This window comes from Phacochoerus africanus, chromosome 2 (assembly GCF_016906955.1).
Source record: "Phacochoerus africanus isolate WHEZ1 chromosome 2, ROS_Pafr_v1, whole genome shotgun sequence".
Lineage (NCBI taxonomy): Eukaryota > Metazoa > Chordata > Mammalia > Artiodactyla > Suidae > Phacochoerus > Phacochoerus africanus.
Window position 1 is genome coordinate 29,878,568 of NC_062545.1, and position 18,725 is coordinate 29,897,292.

Here is an 18,725-nt window from a genome sequence, read left to right on the forward strand (position 1 = left end):
ATGGTATTGTGTTTTTAATTTCAAATTCCACTTGTTCATTGTATAGGAAAGCAATTGACTCTCATGTATTAACCTTGTATCCTACAACCTTACCGGTAATCATTTATTAGCTCCAGAATTTTTTTTTTGTCAATTCCTTTGAATGTTCTGCATAGATAATCACATCATCAAGAACAAACAGCTTTATTTCTCCCTTACCAGTCAGAATACCCTTTATTTCCTTTTTTTGTCTTATTACATTAGTTAAAACTGCCATACTGATTGTCTTTTTAAATTAGTTTGATATCTTCCTGATTCTTGGTATAAGTAAACCTGCAGGAGAACTTACTCTTGTCCAAATGAGAAGATATATTTGTACCCTTGTTACATAGAAGGCAGCCAGAGAAAGTGAAGAGCAAAAACCAATAGAGGACCAAAAGAGTAGGCAGTCAATAAAGACACATCCTCATTCATTCTTCCTTTCAACTCCCACCACCAGAGAAATATGTTCTTAAATAGGTAGGAAGAGACAAGCCAGACCCCCTCCCTTGACTCCATCCTGTTAATGACCAAACCCACTGCAGGTCTCTGGAGCCGTGGGCCATGTCTAATGGAGATGAGACTTGCATCAAATATGCGATTTGAGTTTTAAACTGAACAATACTAAATTTGTCTTATAATTAGAAAGTGTTGGAAATGCTATGGTTTCTGCCCAAGATTGCATTAGGTATCTGCTCCCCACTTAGAAGAGGAGATTCAACATATTATAATAATAGGAGGGAAATGAAACTGGTTTCGTTTTTATCCCTGTGAATTTCAAACTGTTCATCAACATGTTACCTGCTCATGTGTATATGCATGTATATATGTGTGCATATATATTTGTTAGTCTGTATATATATTTTTTCAAAGCAAAAAAGAACTGTTTGGAAGGATTTCTGCTCCATTATTATCAGTGGCCACAAATTGGTATATGTAAAGATGGAATTTATAACAACCAATAGGTTTTTAATTTGAGAAATTAAAAAGGTTTTCTTAATCAATAATGGATGCACACACTATGTTCCAGCCAGATAACACCATATCCATAAGTGTCACAAAGTTGAAAGGGGCTTCAGCTGATGAGAATGGATCTTTCAGATTTGTACCCCACACATCCTGATGGGCTAAGCCCCACTAACTTGGCTAGCAAGCTGTAGTCTTTTTTCTTAATGATTTTCTGGGTGTTTGCCCTTGTTTACTGTCATTTTCAATGTCGGAATCTCTGGAGGACTGGTTGGACAGAGGCAGGAGCTGGACTGAAGCATCAGGGCTGTCCTTTCAAGGTAACAGAAACAGGGGTTTGTGGCTCCCTTGAGCCAGTGTTAGCACCTCCAACTTCCTGTTCATTTGAGATTGATAGCTGTCACTCTTCTCCTTGAACCTGTTACTGTGGGAGAGCAGACTCTCTGTCCTCCCATGGGAGGGGTTTCTGCCCCCTCTGCTGATCTTGGGATTGTTACCTGGTATTCTTTTTACACCAACTATTGGAAGTCTCCTACTTATGGTGACATCTTCTTTAAAGAGGGCATTCCCACAGCATTGTAATTTGCTCATCTGGAGTACTGTTTTTTCAGCCCTCAGTGGCTATTTCAGAGGATGGTTGAGCCTACTTTTTTATTCTCCCAGAAAAAATGCTCTCTTCAATATCCATGTGCTGCTGTACAGTTTGGCTCACTCTACTCCATTGTTTTTCACTCAGTCTTCACTGTCCTTCCTCCACTCCAGATTATTTTGGGGACCTGCAAGTTATCAGGTCTGTACCGCTCTTAACTCCAACTTTTTTATATTTTATCTTTTAAATTTATTTTTTTGTCTTTTTTGGGGCCACTTCTGTAGCATATGGAAGTTCCCAGGCTAGGAGTTGAATTGGAGCTGCAGCTGCCAGCCTGCACCACAGCCACAGCAATGTAGGATCTGAGCCATGTCTGTGACCTACACCACAGCTCATGGCAACACCAGATTCTTAACCCACTTAGCGAGGCCAGGAAGAGAACCTGCATCCTCATGGATTCTAGTCAGGTTCCTTACTGCTGAGCCATGGTAACTCCCACTTTAAAGAGAGTTCAGGTTACCTCTCTAGGACTTCTGAGCTCCATGCTAACCAAGAGGTATGACTGGGCATCTGTCCTGCACATCCTTCAGTATTTCATAACAGTGAGGCTAATCATGAAACAAACGTGACCAGACCACTTAGGGAAACTCCAGTGGGTGGTGGTGACTAACTCCACCAGTTGACCACGTAACTCAGCAGCTACCCAACTCAGATGCTACCAAGGCAAATAACTTGCCTTTCATAGCAGTCTGAACAATTTGGGGAGCAGAAACTCATCTCTCTCTTAATAAAAGCTGTGTAAGTAAATAAGAGAAGTTACCCTGACCTGCTTTGGAAACAACTTGTAAAAACAATGAGAATCTTTGATAAAAACTTAGAATAATATTACGCATTCATAAAGCTTCATTGTAATGGATATTCTTATACACTGCTGGTGAGAGTTTGAATGAGTATGAGCTTTCTGTAAAGCAATTTTGCGATATTTATAAAAAATCATTCTTGGAATCTATCCAAAGTGATAACTTGAGAGTTAATCAAAGATATAAGGATGCGTGAGAATGTTCCGTGCAGAGTTATTTATCATAGAAAAAAAATAGAAACAAATGTCTAAAAATAAAGTATAGTTGATACGTTAAGGGGAAAATTGCCCAGTTTTTAAATATTATGTTTCCAAAAATAACTGTATGATGTGACAAAAAACCCTGCTTCATAGTATTAGGTGGCAAATAGTAGAATATGACCTGCATATATAATATTAAACTAATTTTTATTATGTTTATCAACTTATCTCTCTGGAAGTAAACTTTTTCTTTCCAAATATTTTAAAAGAATCATACGTTGTTTTTATTATTAGAAAAATTTATTTAAGAGCATTTGTTTTAATTTGGCAACATCCATTTTGAGGATTTCTGGTTTGGGGGTAAAAGTCTTTTTATGTGAGGCATACAAGGTAAAATTTTGTTTCTAAAGATTCCTGGGGATGTAATTTTGAAACAAGGTTACTCCCTCCCCCAGTGGCTGCACAGTTATAGTAGTTTTAATTTTTTCATGTTCTCCTTCAGCCCTTGCCCCCAAATGAATATTATTTCTTTTTAAGTTGTAAGTTAATCCGAAAGGGGGTCATGGTATAAATTAGTAGAGAAGAGAGAAACTCATTCATCTTAATCCCTCATTCTCTTTCCCTGCTCTGAAGAGGTTAGACTTCTTCATGTGGGCAAGAGAAAAAAAAAGTTAAATTCAAAATGCAGTTCAAGTAGTTCAGTTAGGTAGTTGCTGATGGGATGTAAAATCAGAAGAAATTTAGCAATATGTATGATGAGCCTCAAACAGGTCATGCACTTTGGCCCAGAATTCTACTTCTGGAAAATGCAAACAAAGATCCAAAATGTGTATTGCGGCCTAAAGTGAAAGACCATCTAAATATCTGAAAATTATGGAATGGTTGGCTAAACTGTGGATGGGATAAATAAAATTTGATTTGATTAAATCTTTTGAAGGTTTAATAAGTCTTCGAGTGCCATACCTTGAAGCCTTCATCCTCCTTTTAGCCCTATTTTGCTTATCTAGCCCTTGGTGGAGATAAGCCCAGACCAGGGTGAGAATGGTAACTAAATAGATGCGAAGCTATCATTCATTTTTGAAATTTATCTAAATATTATGCAACATATAAAAAAGGAAATCTTTCTTTTTTCCCCCTTTTTAAAATTACTCAATGAATTTTATTGCATTTACAGTTGTACAACAATCATCACAATCAAATTTTACAGCGTTTCCATCCCAAACCCTCAGTGCATCCCCCCCACCCCCCAACCTGTCTCATTTGGAAACCATAAGTTTTTCAAAGTCTGTGAGTCAGTATCTGTTCTGCAAAAAGGTTCATTGTGTCAAAAGGAAATCTTTCTAATTAGAGAGAGTCTTAGAAGAAATCTCGTATTATTTTTGGTTCTAATAGGACCAGCAGAAGTTCTAAAACTAGTCATGGTACCAACAGTTTCTAGGTCTTTCTACATTTAGTTAAGAGTGAGTGGGGGAGTTCCCGGCGTGGCGCAGTGGTTAACGAATCTGACTAGGAACCATGAGGTTGCGGGTTCGGTCCCTGCCCTTGCTCAGTGGGTTAACGATCAGGCGTTGCCGTGAGCTGTGGTGTAGGTCGCAGACACGGCTCGGATCCCGCATTGCTGTAGCTCTGGCATAGGCCGGTGGCTACAGCTCCGATTCGACCCCTAGCCTGGGAACCTCCATATGCCGTGGGAGCGGCCTAAAGAAATAGCAAAAAGACAAAAAAAAGAAAAAAGAAAAGAGTGAGTGGGTATTTTCCTGATCAAATATCAGAAGTCTGGCTCAAAAACCACATGAAGTGCTTTCTAGAGTTAAAACTTTTTAATGTTGAAGGGAATTTTTAAAATCTTGCTGGTGAAGAAGTCAAGGCACAGGGAGATTAAATGATTGGCTTGGAGCTAGAGTAACTTAGTGGCAGAGCCCCTGATTAGGTTTGTCTATGAGCTTTTGAAAATATCACTTTAAAAATATTTATTCTAATAAAATATAGTTGATAATGCAGTATTGAGAAAGTGGAATTCAATGTCATATAATTTTGTGAGTTGATATATAAGATTCAGAAGAAAAGAAAAAGCAAAAGACAGGTTTGGGGGACAGAAATCTTCAGAATGTTCATAACTGTTTGGAGGGGAAGGCCCCTGAGATGATGCAGAAGGCTTTGCAGGTAAGGCATGAAAAGTTAAGCTCAGCTATCACAGGGCACAACTGACTCTTATGGTCTGTCATTCATAGTTTTGTTGATTTCCTGGTAGTTTTTGTTGATTTCTGCTAATGCACCTATCATATTCTGAAAATGTTTTGCTTTGGACCAAGAGAGCATATTTGCAAAATTACTCCCTAATTAGTGTCTCAGAAAAATGGCTCACCATGTAAGATCCAACTCCAAATGGTCTGAGATCCAGTTTTAGCCTGAGGAAAATGAAAGCCTCCAGGACAACCACCCTGGTTGTAGAAAGGACATTTTGAAATCACTTCCCCAGATATTTCCCCACTACTAGGAGGCTGATTAGTCTAGGTAGAGATTGTGCTCCATGTTGGGCTAGCTTCGTGAGTGACAGACTGAGCTGTCTGTAGCACTAGCTTAGAGTGTAACAGAAGCAGCCAGTATGTCCTGGTAGCCCAGCCTTCTGGAAGCTGGCACAGTAGGTGCTTTATATAACACAAGCCCACCTTGCTCTTTCAGGTCCTTGCAGAGAAGAGATTCTGCAAATATTGGAGAGAAAGAGCTAAGCTGGAGATCAGGAAGGTGCTGTCTTAGCCTCTTTCCAGTCTGTAACACAGGGCTTGCATAGCATGAACACTTAATGATGATGCATGGGATGAAATGAACTACATATATCATCACTCTAAGATACTTTATTTTTTGTATTTCTGAAATTGAGATGCGTTTTAACATTGGTCCATTCGTCTGAATTTTCTGTATTGTTAATACAACCCATGCTGGGTTTAATTGCCATTGAAAATGCCTTAAGAAGAATATACAACATCAGAAAAAATGTTATTCTGATATATAAATAATAAATATAATTTTGTTACACGTAATAGAGCATGGAAATAGACAGCTACTGTGCAGGAAAAAGGCATTTTTCATTGAAGGATTATCCATAATTCTGTACTTTCTTGCAAAGTCACATCGAATGCTTTAGAGAACTTAAGAAAGGAAATAAACCATAAGTAGATGGCTCTCTTACATTTTGTTACTGAGATACATGCAACAAATTGCCTGTCACACGCTTTATTCACTTCCCATGGCTGCTGTAACAAATGATCAGAGACTTATCCTTTTTTGGTTGACGGAAGTTCAACATCAGATTCACTAGGTCAAAATCAGGGTGTAGGTACGGCCCTGCTCACTCTGTAGATTCTAAGGGAGAAATCATTTCTTGTCTCTTCCAGCCTTTGGTGGTTTTATCCTCTCATCTCTACCTCTGTCTTCACATCACCTTTTCCTCCTCGGTGCCTTGAATCTCCCTCTCCTTTTCTCTTATAAGGACACTCGTAATGACACTTAGGGCCTATGCAAATAATCAAATACAGTCTTTCCATCTCAACATCCTTAACTTAATTGCATCTGCAAAGACTTTTTCCCCCTAATTATGTAACATTTACAGTTTTCAGGGATTAGTATCTGATATCTTTGGGACCACTATTCTTCCCCTTTACACATGTCAAGCAATGCAACTAGAGTCAGAAAAACCTCCAAATTTCTAAGAATAGGTAAAAGAAAGGTTGGTATGTTAATTTCTATTGGTATTTTCTTTATTCTCCTTTCTGACAAAATCAAGAAAAGGTAAGCCCTGAAATTTGCAGAATGGGTATCAGTGGCTTGGAAGAAAATCACAGTAATGATAGAGGAAAACTCTTCTAAGAAATGTTTTTAGTAACCCAGAGGACAAAATTCAGTGGTAAATCATTAGATATTGACACATTCAAAGGGGAAAATAATTCAGGAGGGCTAGATTATGAAGAAAATGAAGAAGCCTTAGGAAAACCTTACTATCATAGATAAATCATAAAAGTGGTCCCAAGTCTCATTCTTCTCTGTATTTATGCCTTATGCAATGTGACTGCAGTTTTTCCCATCAAGAGGTAGAATCTATTTGCCCATCCCTTGAACCTAGGATGCTCTGTGACTGGCTTTAGGCAATTGAATACAATCAAAGTGACGTTAGTAAGTTTTGAACCCAGGTCCAAGAAGTCATCATGAAAGCAAGTACAAGCTGGTCCACTGGGTGATAAAAGACATGTAGCTCTGTCACCCTCATCATCTCTGCCGTGGTGGTGAGCCTGCCATCAGACAGGTGAGTGAGGCCATCCTTGACCAGCTAGTTTTCAGCCAAATTGCTGTCCAGCCACAGATAGAGGAGTGAGTTCAATTTCTGTCCAAATTGGCAGAACTGCCCAACAGACCTGCAGACTCATAAGGAATAACAAGTGCTTACAGATTAAGCCTTTGGGGTCTAGGGTAGTTTATTATATGACAAAGACCAATACATGATAGATAGAAAATCAGCAGATTTTAATGACTGAGTGAATAAATAATTCAAAATGAATTAGACTCTGAGTACAGAACAGTTTTAGACTATTTTAACTTATTTTGCTTATAATTTCCTTTTTTTTCATATCCTTAATGGTGATAGAGAATAACACATATACTTATAAGTCTAAAAGAGATCTTTATATAAGTGTAAGACAACCATTCTAGTTTAGAAAAGCATCATGGAGTTCCCTTGCGGCTCAGCAGGTTAAGAACCTAACTAGTATCCATGAGGACATGGGTTTGATCCCTAGCCTGGCTCAGTAGGTTAAATATCCAGCCTTTTGGTGACCTGTGGTATAAGTCACAGATGTGGCTTGGATCTGCTGTTGCTGTGGCTGTGGTGTATTCCACCCCTAGCCTGGGAACTTCCACACACTATGGGTGCAGCCCTAAAAAAAAAAAAAGAAAAAAGAAAAAGTGAAAAAGCATCATGTTATGCTTTTATTGCAAGTATTTCTTTTTTAGGGTTATAACCATCCTTAATTTCTTTTATCCTGGGGAGTGTCCTATGTTCAAGGCAAAAGCTCATTTCAGTTTAATTAAATAAGAAAATTCTATCCTCTGCCACTTATCTACCATGTAACTTTGGTGATTTACTTCCCCATTCTGTGTTTCAGTTGCCTTAAATGAAAAGAAGAGATGATAAGGTCTCTTGGTTAGGGTTATTTTGAAGGTGAAATATGATAGTTCATATAAACAAGCTCTCTGTAATGCAAATGGATAAAGAAAATTAATAAAGCTGAATCTATGTGAGTTAGCATTTTCCTAAATATGTCCAATAGTAGCATTGCCATACAAGTGGAGGTGATTTTTATCAATAAAATTATTTTGTGCTGTAAAGCAGATCATTTGGATATATGAATCCGTGTTTTCTTGATGTTGGTGTCTCTACCCTTTTCCCTCATCACAGATACAATATGACCTGTAAACTTGACCTTTTCCCAAACACATATTGCTCACCATTGGTGTAGCAGAATAAAACCAGGTGGCCCATATGCAGACATCTCAGCCCTGATCCATTAGATTACATTTGTAGCAAACATATATGAGATTCTCGTCTCACTCTGAGCCTCCATCTCAAAAACATCTATCCCAGTCATCAGCCAACCCGTCCATCCATCCCCAGCCAGTCATAGCCGACGGGACAAGAGGGGTACGTCTGACCTGGGGGATTTAATCAGAGCCCCTTAGGACAAGACTGTGGCAGTCCATACGGATATATTTTTTTTTCTCAAGAATTCGAATTGGAGTTCCTGTTGTGGCTCAGTTGGTTAAGAACCCGACTAGTATCCATGAGGATGCAGGTTTCATCTCTGGCCTCACTCAGTGGGTTAAAGGATCTGGGGTTGCTGTGAGCTGCCGTGTAGATTGCAGATGTGGCTTGAATCTGGCATTGCTGTTGCTGTGGTGCAGGCCGGCAGCTGCAGCTCTAATTTGACCCCTAGCCTGGGAACTTCCATATGCCCCAGGTGTGGCCTTAAAAAAAAAAAATCAAAGTAAGAAGTGTTGAGACTAGAATTTTGGATAGAAGAACCTGTGGCTGCATGTTCTTATAGAATTGGGGCCATCTGTCAGGAACCTAACAAACCAGTTCCATCTGAAATAGAAAGTTCAGGAGGAGTAGAAAGTCAGCACAGAAAATCAGAGGAGAAAACGCAGAAAACTGGCAAAGAAAGCAGAGATAAGAGCTCAGAGAGCTCCAGGGAGAGACAGAAAGGGAGTTTTATCCTTGACTTTCAGTTTCCCAATAGATTTTCCCTACTGTTTATTTTCTGCCTGGAGATGTCAGCCAGATTCCTTGGACTATCTTTACAACGCCTCATTCCCCTCTTTATTTGAGCCAGTTTGAAGGGATTTTTGTTCCTTGTAACCAAATGACCCCTATTGGTTTAAAAAATTCCCTGGTTTTGGAGATGTCTTGGGTTTCTTTTTAGTCCTTGGTGGGGAGAGAAAGAATGCTTGTTAAGAAAAAAGAAAAAAGATAGTTGAAGGAGCTATTGAGGGGGTAACAGATGCCAGAAAGTAAGAGATTAGAGGACAACAGAAGATGGTGGTATTCTCACAAAGTGCAAAGAAGAAGAAGAAAAAATTTTCATAAGATTTGTCAGTGAATAATCCCAGGAACCAAGCAGAAAAGTCTAGAGCTGACTGGTCCCCAGGGACAATAAGGGTACTGAAGGGAGGTATGCACTGTTTTGAAAGACACAGTACTTCATATAGACACTTTCTTGAGATCTAGTGCTAAAGGGAGAATCCACATGCGATGAGGACCAATTTTTCAGATTAATTCCCTTCAAAGAATTGATCTTTTCATTGTAGATTGATTTTTATTATAGAATAAATCTTCATTACCACATTCTAAAGTTAAATGATGTATATATTTAAACCAGCCCTTGGTTATAGGAATACAACATGAACTTATGTAGAAGATGACGTATCTCTAATACGCTTATTATTAAGCCTTATACATTCATTCCTCTTCACGCACATAACGCGTTCCTGGCACTGTGCTGGGGGCTGGGAAACCAAAGTGAATTGCTCTCATGGAGCTGGTGAAGATAAATGTAAACTAAATAGAGAAAGAGAGAAAATAAGGATTGCCTGTTATTGACAAGGTTCTAAGTGCTGAAATCCAGAATGAGGAGCAGGATACACTGTGAATAAGGTAGCAAGGTCTGTTTTAGTCATCTTCAGGATGACCTGAAGTGACTGGACTAGCATAAGAATTTAGTAATTCTTTATAATTATTACTATTCTATTCAGTAATTACTAGTGGTTAGATAACTCTTTAGAGGAAATGCATAGCATTCTTTTAGGCACTTTTATAACTTAATGACCAGAGAAGAGAGGAAGAAAACCAGTATCAATTAGTGCCTGTCATGTGCCAGACGTTGCTCACATATCTTATCACAGTCCTTATTATACTCTTATACTCATTTTTCAGATGGAAGAGCCAAGGTCCTAAATAGTCATTTCTTGCCCAAGAACTCAGTCAAAAGCTCCTTCCACTATACCATCCACTAGACATAGATGTGAACTACATCTGTAAAAGGCAATAACTTACTTTCTTATCACCAAATGGATTAACTTTAAAATAAGACCTTCTTAGGAGTTCCCATTGTGGCTCAGCGGAAACTAATCTAACTAGGATCCATGAGGATACTGATTCAATCCTTGGCCTTGCTCAGGAGATTAATGATCCAGCGTTGCCCTGAGCTGTGGCATAGGCTGGCAGCTGTAGCAAAAGAGCAAGATAAATAAATAAATAAATAGACCTTTTTAATCTTACAGTTTACATTTTAGTCTCAAAAGTATCTCAAGTTATTTCCATTATTCAAAGAATCTTTTAAGGTAATGATTCTGACCCAAGGGCCATATGAATTCAAAACAAATATTGCCATCTTCTACTGAAACGGGAGAGAACAGACTTCATCTGATCCTGTGTGTGTGTGTGTGTGCGCGTGTGAGAGAGAGAGAGAGAGGGGAGGGCAGTTCAAACATCCTATCCCCATTTGATGCCATCTGGTCCCAGTATGTCTGCTTGCTTTATTCTTTCCTCACATATGCACCCTGACTTCAGCTAAGAGGCTCAGTTTCAATTTAACCACAGCAAGAGCCCCACTGTCTATTTCTTTGCTCCAAGTGCCCTTTATCTTATCTTATTCCTTCACCATAGCCACAGAGAGTTAATGATTTGCCAGTGATCAACATTTATTGAGGTGTCAGACAGGTCGCTGGGTGCTGGGTACAAACGATGAGCTGATGTTGCCTTGAGGCGTCTGGTCTCATAACTGAATGACATTCTAAACTGTTCTCTCCGCCCTTTCCATCCCTTTCTCCTCCCTCTGTCCTGGGAAGGGATCTTTAGCCTAGTCCTCGGGGGTGGTTAATCTTTCCATGAACTGGCCGAGGTGGACCAGTTGAGCCTGCCAGATCGAAAGAGCCTTGATGCCTGGAGGAAGCCAGCCGGGCTCTCAAGAACGCCGTTGGCACCACATGAGTTTCCAAGGGCATCGCCAGAATTTGGAGAAAAGGATGCAAAGCTAAGAAAGGAAGTTCGGCTTGCCAGCTGGTTTGGGCCAGTGCTTCTGTTGGTCGAGCTGGGTTGTTACTTTAGAACCCTTCCTGGGTGGTTTCCCCGCGCGGGGTCGGTCCCCACTGGCACACGCACCTGGCGGTCTTCGAGGCAGCACCTGGAAAGGGATGTGGACCCAGGAGGCTGTGTAGGCTGAGGCTTGGAACTCGGTGTCTCCATAGTCTCCTTCCGCCCACTTCCAGAAACTCATCTCCGGGTCAAAAAGCCTTGGAGGAGCCATTCCCTATGAACGGCTCTTGGCTTGGGTCCCTCCCTGGTCCTCGAGCTCCACCTGGCGCGCACCCTGCGTTCCCCTGAACCCCTGCACCCCATCCTAGGCAGACTTCTCACCAGCCAGAATCACAGAGCCGGAGCCCAGAGCAAACCCAACTACTCCTCCTGGAGCGAAGGGGTTCCAGGCGCCCAGATCTCTCTCCCCCAGTAAGGGCTGCAACCAAGCCAGTAGCAGTGGAGGCCCTAATCCATCCGGGTCTTTAATCCATCAGCTGATGGCTGAAATCTCTTTGAGCACGCAAGACAAATACCCACACAGATCCATACACCAGGGTCGTACAAATCTTTTATTTTCTGAGGAAGACTGGTTTGATGTCATAACTGGCATTTAACCCATTAAGAATAATACACTGAATGCCACCGTGGAGTGAGTAGAAAAGTAAATGAAACTGGAGCCCAGAACATGCAGACTCTAAAGGAAAAACAAAAACCAAAAAACTTCCCCAATATTTCCCTTCCCTCTGCATTAACTTCTTTTCTCTAGTGACGCACATCCCCAAACAGAGATCCTCAGAGTCTGCTTCCTGGACCAGCATCTTTTGGGATCTTGTTCGAAGTAGAAATTCTGGAGCCCCACCTCAGACCTTTTGAATCTGAAACTCAGCTGGGTGGAGCACAAACATCTGCTTCCAGCAATCTTCTGGGTGATTCTCATACACACTGAAGAACCAACCGTAGGCTTCAAGCCTCCCTGGACAGTACTTCCCACAGATCACGAAATACAACCAGCAGGTACTACCTTGTTTAGCACTGTTTTTAGAAAGAGGTCTCCGATGTGACTGGCGGAAAAGCTGCTGGAAGCACAATGAGTTGCCTTTAAAACGTCATAAAAGGAATCAGAGAGGGAGAGGAGAGGGACTTCCCCGGCTGCAGTCCACTTTCAGTATCTGTCTACTTCTGAGAACTCACAGACGGTGATTTGAAATACTTCATTTTCCTCTCAGGCTTCTACAACCTGCTTTGGTCATTGCCCTGGTTCTTTCTGAAAGCATCTTCTAGGACAATTTTTATAACGAAGAGACCACGGACAGGACAGTCTCCCTCACCCCTATCTGGCTTGTAGTAAAAGGGATCCCCCACTCTTCCAGCTGCCCATTGCTTCCAGTTTAAATCAAGACACACACGGAGCACCTAGACTGGCAGTCACATCCTGCTGGGACAGGTTTGTGACACAGGGAAGTAGGGCATGGTGGGTGAGGGAGTGCTGATGATCTGGCAGAAGAGAAGGGCACTTGGGAATGATGGACGTTTAGACTGTGGATGTGTGTGTGGAGGGGTGTGGGGCAGTAACATTACCCTGTGCCAAGGCTAGTGCTGGCCACAACCCAGTCATTTGCTTTCAGTGCACAACCCTTGGGTCCCCAAGTGAGCCCAGGCCTGAAGGCTGTGACCTCTTTGCTCTGGGCTTCCTGACAGCCAGGCACTATTTGCTGGTCCCAGACCCTATCTTTGCTCTCTAAATATTTCTGAATTCCTGATTTCTAGGCGACCATCACATTGCTGTAAGTCTCTGGACAAATTTGGAGAACATTGAGGAAGGGTAAAGGTGTGCGTGCGTGCGTGCATGCGTGTGTGTGTGTGTGTGTGTGTGTGTGTGTATGCCTGAGAGAGACAGAGAGAGAGGGAGGGAGAAAGAGAGAGAGGGAGAGAGTTGTAACCTTTAACACTGCAGCGACGAGGTGTTTTGGTTCTAGCAATAAAAGGATCTTAGCCTGTGAGGTATAAACTCACCCCTTTAAGCTTCCTGCCTGAAGCTCAGGTCTGTCTATTATAGACTGCTCGCTGCCAGCCACTTCGTACAAATGACTAATATTTGCATGGATCTTTTCCTCTGCAAAGCAACTGCAAAAATGTAATTTCATTTGAGTGCCACGAATGCTTTGTGAGGTGAAAGAGGAAAAGAATGTATGTGATCATTATTCTCTTATAATCACTTTTATCCCCACTTTCGGAGATGAGGAAGCTGAGGATCCAAACCCTTTCAGAAAACAAAAACAAAAATAAAAACAAAACTGGAGCCCAAACTAGGGCTTAACCTGTGTGTCTTGTATACATAGATTCAGGCATTATGCGGTGGGAGGCATGAGAACTTTTTAACAAATCCGTTTGCAATTAGGGGTCTTCACAGAATGAATGAACCAGCCAAAGTTACTTCTCTGGGGGGCTGCCTTTGTGGGGTGCTCAGAATTTTAAGCATCTGTTTGTAAAAACATGAGTGGGAGCTTGGAAATTTTGCTGAACGTGAAGTACAAACTGAGTCTCGTTGGAACTCATCTCTGACTTGAACTCTGGATCAGGGAGCCCTGGAGCCTAAGGCGGACTGTCCCTGTAGCAGAAGCGAATGAAAGTAGTGGTGGCCAGAGCTTAAAATGCTCTCCTGAAGGTCAAGTCGGGGTAGGGGGTTGGGGGAGTGGTAGGGAAGCCTGACACCTTAATAGGTCCTCCGACGACGTGCAGTTGACAGGCACGTGGATGAGGAGTCATCCTTTGGAAAATGGAGGTGTGGACTTGGTAACGTGGGAACTACCACCGATAGGGACCATTCCTCCAGCCCAGCGATTCCCCAGTCAAGAGGAGTTGGTTGGAGGTAAGTGCAGCTCTTACACCAGGTACCAAACTGAACCTAGAAAAAGGAGAAAAAAAAAAAATCCGAAAAGAAAGCACATGAAGCGGAAGTTTCAAGGCCCTCTGCGAGGAATAACAGTATAAATAACCGAAGACGTCTTGTAAACACTGCGGTCATAACCCCGAACATTAAACAGCCCCGGTGGCATCTGGCGCATCGGCCGCCGCGGGCTGCTCTGGGGCAGCGAGGGAACCGGGTCCCAGGCTCCTCGGACTTGCCTCTCTGTTTATCTCAACTTAATCTTCCCCAACGAGTTGTTCCGTAGCCTGGAAGATGTTTAAATTAAAGCCCAGTCCGCCGGAAGTCGTGGAGGGGAGCTGACCGCACTGGCTAACCCAACCGAAAGGCAGGCATGCGCCATTGTTCGAAGTAATTCATTAGTTATTAATAAGAAATATCCAATGCATGTTGCAGCCCTTTGAAAATCATAAAACACATTCCTGAGGTATGGCATTTACATTTTTATAGTTCCATTATTTCTTCTCTGGTTTGCAACTATGGGTTGCTTGGGTTTGTGTCCGCGTCTGGAAAGTTATAATAGAATGTGGAGTTTACCTTCCCGCTACTGTCAGCAATTATACTGTGAAATACCTGAAAATCAGATTTTCCTTTTCTGGTGTGTTTATCTCTTGAATTGTGTAACTTTTAATTATTTTAATCATGACCTTTCTTTGTTTACAGTCACATTATTTCTAATTGTCTTAAAAGTAACTTGCAAATCCGAGAGATCAATTATTTGCTAAGGTTTCAGTGCAAATATTATCTGCACCTTTATAGCGGAAATGGTATTGAATCGTTTCTTATCTCTAGAAGTTTGGGTTGAGGTTCAAAAGAACCACTTATATTATCTAGCTCCCCACCTTTCTTTTCCGAATATATTACAAGAAAAAACACACACACACCAATGTCAGGGCTTTTAGCAATATAAAGAAAGATTTATTTTTGAAAGTAGCAAAACTTGTTTGAAAAAAATATATATCTTTAAGTGAATTACTTTATAAATGTGACTGTCAAAGTCAGCTATTCTATGATCTACATTTTACAACATATTGTACAAAAGATACACATTGATAGGCTCTTATTATCTATTTATATATTTATAATTACGTATTGCACTTGGACCAGCAAGGCTCGCAGAGTCATTCACGGTAGAAGTTAATAAAGTTAAATAGATGGGAATCGTTGTTAAGTACAATTGATGTCCTCTGGTTTGGAAACGAATCTCCTCGTCGCTGTAAAGTGTTCCGAGGGGTGGGACAGGGAGAGGAGCATTGCGAGGGGGAAGCAGAGACAGAGAACAGGGAGGGCAAGGGTCGCCTTCCCGGGGCCCGCTCCCCCCGGGAGCGCGCCTTTCCCAGACTCGCACCTCCAAGGTCAGGACGCCGTGGTTCCACATAAACGGCTCGCAGTTACCACTTCTTTCAGGTCACTTTCGGGTTTCCCGGCCACCATAAAGGGCCACGTCTGCAGGAGAGAAGAGGGTGGAGGAGGTAAGTGGCCACGGAGGAGGGGGTAGGATGGGGTGGGAGTCAGAGACGGAAGAAGACGGCGCGGTGGGGGCAGGCAGTGCGTGGGAGAGACGGTTCTCTGCAGTGTACTCGGGGTCCTAGTGCGCCTTGTGGCAGAATGCAACTGTGGCACCAAGTCACAGCTCGGGATGGGGAGCAAAGAGGGGCTCACCCTGGGTTCAAAGTGAAACCCAAGACAGGAGAACCTTGGAAAGCCCAAAGTGGCTTCCACCGTGGCACAGCCTGAGCACGGAAGCCGAGAAGGACCTCGCGCCACTGGGTACCGGGTTCAAGGTGAGGCGCCTTTCTGGCTCCTCTTCCGAGGCCAGTGGTCAGGCTTCCCAGCCCTCTCGCTTTTACCCTTATCGATTTCCCTACTTCTAACTTTCGTTTCCTTCTTCACAAACGCGGGCTTTAACCACAGTTTCTAGATTAATTGCTAGCCCTTAAAAACAAATAATCTTAATGAAAGAACTTTAGGATCCACGTATTTTAGGATCATCTTCCTACTGGAATGAGCAAACATAGCTTGGCTTTCTTTTCCCTTCCATGTGATGATTATAATAAAGCTCACTTAAGTTTCTTATTCAAAGCTGAAACCAGCAGCAACTGTATATGAAGGCACTGCTTTCATTTTGGTTTCAGATTTTAAAAGGCTGTTTACTCATTGAAAAAAATTGATTCTTAATCGGAGGGGAAAATATTCCTCGTAGCAAAATGTGGTTTTGCATCCCCTCCGGCCTCTAATTCTTGAAACCATTTTAGTAAGAAGACAATTCAAACCTTCAAATCTCTGTAGCAGTGCTGGCCGATAAGGGGACTTTTAAGAGGAAAACCCGCTCCTTATCATATATAAACAGAGGTGCTAGTTAGTTGTTTTGTCTTTAGAGCCTGGACGTTAAGTCAAATGAAAAAGGAATTAAAATATACTTCTTAAACAGCAAAACATTTGAGGAAAAATATTAGGCTCAAAACTTTTCAAGATAAAAAGTAACATGTTCTGAAATCTTTGACCGCTTTTAATATTATTTATTACACTAGTATCCTGAGAATGTACTGATTCTGCTGATCGTTGCTAGAGCTTCTGGGATTCGAAAACTTTAATCCTCCTCTGGAAGAAGCACAGCATATTTAAGTAGCTGAAGCTTTATGTGATAATTATGGGGGGGGGCATGAATGTGTTCATATCTAATGGTTCCACATATACTCGGGAAACAAATAGAGTTGGATGTTTTTATTTGCAATAAGTGGGGTGGGAAACCAAGTTCTATTCTTCAGCTAAAGGAAGAATTAAGGGATTAATAACATGCCTCCTCAGCGCGCAGCATCTCTTCCGCGTCCTCTGTCCCGCAACAGCCCTGAAGGCGCTGGCGTGAGTGCGGGGGATCCCCTCCTCTTTGCCAGCTCAGTGTGCTTGCAAGCTCCTAATTGGGTTGCCACGTCAAACACTCGCATAAATCACCGCGTTCTGGCGGCTTGGAACTCAGAGTGAGGGCCCTGTGGGGATCGCCTGCACTGGTCCCCTAGAGGCTCTAGCTGGAGGTGGCCGAGAAGCGGGCGTCCTAGCGCGGGCGCACACACTCACACCGGGAACCACTGAGGGCGCGATGGGCTGGGGCCCAGGGACGCCGCTGCCACAGACGAGAACTTACCAGGTTGACCGGGTGAATATAACCATTCTCGTACTTGTCGTTGGCCAGGATCTGCCTTAAGTGGGCGATGTAGCTGGACGCCAGCCTGAGGGTGTCCAGCTTGGAGAGCTTGGTGTCCGGGGGCACCCAGGGCAGCGTGGTCTTGAGCCTGGAGAAGGCCTTGCTCAGCACCCGCATCCGGGCCCGCTCGCGCGCGTTGGCCGCGTTGCGCTGGACCTGCTTCCCCTCCTGGCTGACCCCGCTCAAGGGGCTCTTCTTGGTGGGCGCCTTCCTTCTCTTGCCCAGGCCGCCGCGGCCCTTCTGGGGAGAGCCGGTCTCGCAGTTGGAGCTCTCCTCGGTACTCTCGTTGGAAGTCACAAACTCCTTGTTCGAGTCCATTTTCAGCCCGTCGCAGTCCAGCATCTCCACCTCTTGAAGGTCCTCCACATCGCTGAGGGAGCCGGTGGACATGTTTGGGGAAGAGGATGAGATGGAGAGAGAAGGGAGAGAGGAGCGAGGGAAGAAAAGAGACCCTGAAACCAATGGGTTCCCGGAACGTGGCGCGTGGGGCAGCCACCTCGGGTTGGGAGCGGGAGTTGGGGGTCTGGTTGGGTCTCACACTCCGCTCCCCTTCGCAGAGTTGTGAGAAGGAGCCGCGAGGGCTTGAGCGGGCAGGAAACTGACGCTGGGTTTCCCCACCCCCGGAGTCGTGGCCGTAGGGGAGTGTGAGAGAGCGCTGAGGAATTTGGTGGACACTAGGAATTTATCTGGGGAATAGAGAGGCGGATCCTTGCAACCCAGGGGAGGGGCCTCCTAGGCCCCAGCCAAGCTCTTAGACCCCTTTCACCGCCGGAGGGAAACTCTCACGCACAGCCCCAGATTTCCAACTTGTAATGTAAATCAACTCAATTGCAGGACGCAAAAAACCGGTCACCTACTTCCACTGGGGCAGCCAGCGAGGAGCAGGCTCCACCCACAGCCCCTTCCGCAGCCCATCTCCTAAGGCCTGCGTTCCCGCTTAAGAGGTCATAGCTGATTGTTACCCAGAACTTTAGGAGAAACGACCACATCCGTTTTCTCTTTCTGGGGCTTTCACCCACAAATCTCACTAGCATCCTTTTGCGCCCTCCCCGCCCCCGCATCAATTAAAATCCAGGCAGAGGGCAGAGATCAACCAGCTCCGTAAGACTCCGTGGCTTTTCCAAGATATTTTCCTACCTTACCTGAGGTGAATTAAGATAATTACTGCCTCGGAGTTCCCATCCATCGTGGCTCAGCGGAACTGGGAATCTCACTAGTATTCATGAGGATGCAGGTTTGATCCCTGGCCTCGCTCAGTGGGTTAAGAATCCAACATTGCCTTGAGCTGTGGTTTAGGTCTAAGACAGCAGGATCTGGCCTTGCTGTGGCATAGGCCAG

At 43.3% G+C, this 18,725-nt stretch overlaps 1 protein-coding gene across 1 annotated transcript; it reads right to left on the reverse strand.

Moving 5' to 3' along the window:
- Positions 1-15,074: 15,074 nt before the first annotated feature.
- Positions 15,075-18,064, reverse strand: TCF21 (transcription factor 21). The gene is made up of 2 exons (XM_047758357.1): positions 17,328-18,064; positions 15,075-15,631 (listed from the first exon to the last, which is right to left on the reverse strand). Exons 1-2 carry the CDS (start codon positions 17,775-17,777, stop codon positions 15,542-15,544), a joined length of 540 nt encoding a protein of 179 aa, XP_047614313.1. The 5' UTR covers positions 17,778-18,064; the 3' UTR covers positions 15,075-15,541.
- Positions 18,065-18,725: the final 661 nt, after the last annotated feature.